We start from the raw sequence: 3081 nt of genomic DNA, 5'->3' as shown, positions 1-3081 counted from the left end.
TTTTTATTAAAGGTTTCTAAATTTTTAAAAGTTTGCATGGTCATCTTGGATGCAGGTCATTCTGCAAATAAAAAAAAAAGCTGTGATTAACAGTAATTTGACATGTTAACATGAAACATTTAGTCAAAGATTAATTGAACATACCTTGGAGGTCTTGCCTACATTTTCCTTGAGGAAAATTAATCTTACACAAGTCTGATAAAGTTCTGTGCAGGGCCTCTGAAAGGGGTTGGACTTTTGCTGTACCTCCATGAAGTTTCATATACTGGAGCATACTTTTGTGGCATCTTAAATCCTGGAACATAAGTGGTTTTGGACTGCAGAAATCGCTTTCGTTGGTAGCCACTTTTAGAGCGGACGACGAAGTTTTTGCGAGGTCTGGCTGGCTTAGATCTCCGAGCAAAGCTCATTTGAGGAATCCAGTATTGACCAGTGTTTCTCACAAAGTTTTGAGGCTGCAGAGCCGTTTGACCAAAGTACAGGTCATCTTCTCCAAAGCCAGAGAAAGGGTAGCCCATCCAGTCCCAGTCTCTGTAGTAAGGCAGACCACCTGCTGGACCTTGAAATGAGGGTTTCCGGGAAGGAAAACCATAGCCATCTGAACCATCAGTGACGTAGTTACCCCAGTCGAACCAGTCAGTGTTCAAGGCTGCAGGGCGCTGAGGTTTAGAAACACTGGGATATTTGGACACTTGCTCCAGTTTGAGGCCATTTTTAGTTGGGGTGCTGCTGTATCCTAAAATGTTAAAGCCTGAAGACAGAGGCTCTTCAGAATTACCTGAAGGCCTTCCAAGAACAGGTTTACTCAAGTCAGCTCCTGYACTGGAAGTAGTGTAGCGCTGCTGGTTCAGGGAACCTCCAGCAGCCACGGGACTTGCAGGTTGCAGAGACTGAAAMCTAGGAGATGAGGCAGCCACAGAAGGGGGGGCTTCAACGGGCTTAGCGGCTAAGATTTGATTTTCAAAACTGCCTTCAGCAAGGCTCGGAGAGACAAACGTTGCGCTTGTAAAAATAGGAGGGGTTGACTTAGTCCAGGTATTTTGTTGCAGGGGAAATGTGATCGGTTCGAAGAGGTTTGAATCCCACTCTCTTGCTGCACCATTAACAATTTGCTCTATGCTATTATCATTTCCAGTGTTAGCTGGTGATTGGCCGGCTGGGATCAAACTTGGTGGCTGTTTCACTGAAGTTTGGATGTAGTTTGGGGGAAGCAAGCCAGCTAGGTTGTTTGTCAGCGCACCCTCATCGAATTCCACAGGTTTAGAATCTCCATTGTTAAGGTTCTGGTTATCTGCAGTGTATCTATAAACTGCAAAGTAAACACACATTAAAAAAAATGAAACCATTGATTAAAGCTTGTTGTACTTATAATGAAATTACCTCCAATTGAGAGAGCAACTTCAGCACCCAGCCATAAAGCAATATAGGAAACCCTGCAAAACAGAAAGATCAAGTTAAACATTTTTTCCTCTTTAGAAGTCAGTTGAGTAAAACGCGACATGAACAATTAACAATCACCACAAAGTGGGTCCAGAAGCCATGGCTGGTAACTGAGAGGCAGCACTCAATATTTCTCAGATGTCACGCCTCAAAACAAGCTGGCTAAACCTGGACTGAACGCTTCAGCTTCAGCTCTGCCCTGTCCCAGTTTTATGCTTGCACCAGTTGCTACTAGAGGACCACAAGCTGCTGCTGCTGCTAGTCTCGCAATTAGTGTTCATTGTTTACAGGTGTGGCAGCTGAGCAGCGTCTAACCATTCAGTAAAATGTTTGCGTGTTTTTTTTTTTTTTTGAAGATGGAATCAGTTTTTAATTCAACAAACATGATTTTGCACAATCAGGGCGCGGCATGTTACTCACAAATAGCAGACTAACAGTTCCATGGTAGATTAGATGAGTTCTGTAAGAATACAAATGTGTCTAGTWAGAGAAATATATCTAATTAAAGGGCTAGCATTTAGTAAAGGAATGCATATTGTTCTCTGTTTTTCATGCCAGAGTTTCGGAAAAAGCTTATCTCATGCTGAAGTCAGATTTGCAGTCTCTTTGGTCAAACCCTGAAACTACAACRACATCAGATTTTACCAGGTAAAAGCTGGGAGTTTGAGGTAAAATTTACTTCAAACTCCCAGCTGAGATTAATGGCTGAACCACCTTAAAACTTTTTTTAAACATATACTTTTGCTTGAATAACTGTCAGCATTGCTGCTTGTATTCCCAAGGCTGAGGCTCCCAGTGTTTGGTGTGTGAGGAGCAGCAGATTATTTGGGTCATTAAAAAAAGGTGATAAAGCCAGCGTCTGACTAATATCAGTTTCATCGTCTGCCTCCGGCTTCTTGCTGAGAATTGAAAAGCCAAAAGATCAAGTTTTTTTTTCATATTCTCCTGTGTTTACTCACCTCTGCTGCTCTGCTTCAAGTACAGACTGATGTTAAAGTCGGACTTTTTCAGAGGAAATTTCTTTATTACTGAAGGGAATTGTGTGGGTGGAGGACCGAGCGCCTGCAGGCTGGGACTGCTCTGTTTTTTTTTCTTTTTTTTTGGTTTTACATGCAGTAAAGGACTTTTCTCCTTATTTAGGGTTATGGGACTCATTGTACAGAAATACAAATTTATTTAGTCTATCGCCCCCACCCCCTTTAAAATGTGAGCACAGTAGAATGATTCGTGTACTTAACACCAGTATTTATTTAGTGGTTGTGACGAGAATCGGCACCCGTGACACATCCTGTCATATGGACGTGCTGAGTTACAAACACTAATACTATTAACACTCAGCGACGACGTCACCAACACCTTCCCTCTGCTCCTCTTGCTGTGCCCACATGTATTTTTGTTCGAACTTGTTTTTTTGTGAATCACTCTGTTGTTGAGACAAAAAAAGAAGCACTTGTCACTGAAGGTAAAATTTGGGTCAAAACGTCTTCAGTAAATACCTGAATGTAAGTGTTATGTAATGTTGCTTTGATTTGAAATTACACATAAATCCCTGGTTTGGTTTCTTTATTAAAGGGATCCCCGATTAGTTGTAACACTAGACTTTATATGATAAACATATACTTTAACTGTAAAATAAAGACT

The 3081-nt window shown here is 41.5% G+C and overlaps 2 protein-coding genes across 2 annotated transcripts in view; one reads left to right on the top strand and one right to left on the bottom strand.

Moving 5' to 3' along the window:
• On the bottom strand, nucleotides 1-1630 carry LOC106518740 (uncharacterized). Its single transcript, XM_014010136.1, has 4 exons — nucleotides 1519-1630; nucleotides 1381-1433; nucleotides 145-1309; nucleotides 1-61 (listed from the first exon to the last, which is right to left on the bottom strand). The coding sequence occupies exons 1-3, from the start codon at nucleotides 1539-1541 to the stop codon at nucleotides 186-188; spliced, it is 1200 nt and encodes a 399-aa protein (XP_013865590.1). The 5' UTR covers nucleotides 1542-1630; the 3' UTR covers nucleotides 1-61; nucleotides 145-185.
• The window catches only part of prkcab (protein kinase C, alpha, b), a gene marked incomplete in the record, with an annotated part of 113795 nt that overhangs the window by 6944 nt on the left and 103770 nt on the right, over nucleotides 1-3081 (top strand).

The sequence above is a fragment of the Austrofundulus limnaeus genome, unplaced genomic scaffold (genome assembly GCF_001266775.1).
Source record: "Austrofundulus limnaeus strain Quisiro unplaced genomic scaffold, Austrofundulus_limnaeus-1.0 Scaffold65, whole genome shotgun sequence".
NCBI classification, from domain to species: Eukaryota; Metazoa; Chordata; class Actinopteri; order Cyprinodontiformes; family Rivulidae; genus Austrofundulus; species Austrofundulus limnaeus.
Note: the sequence above shows the minus strand (reverse complement) of the source record. Positions and strands in the feature narration are given on the sequence as shown.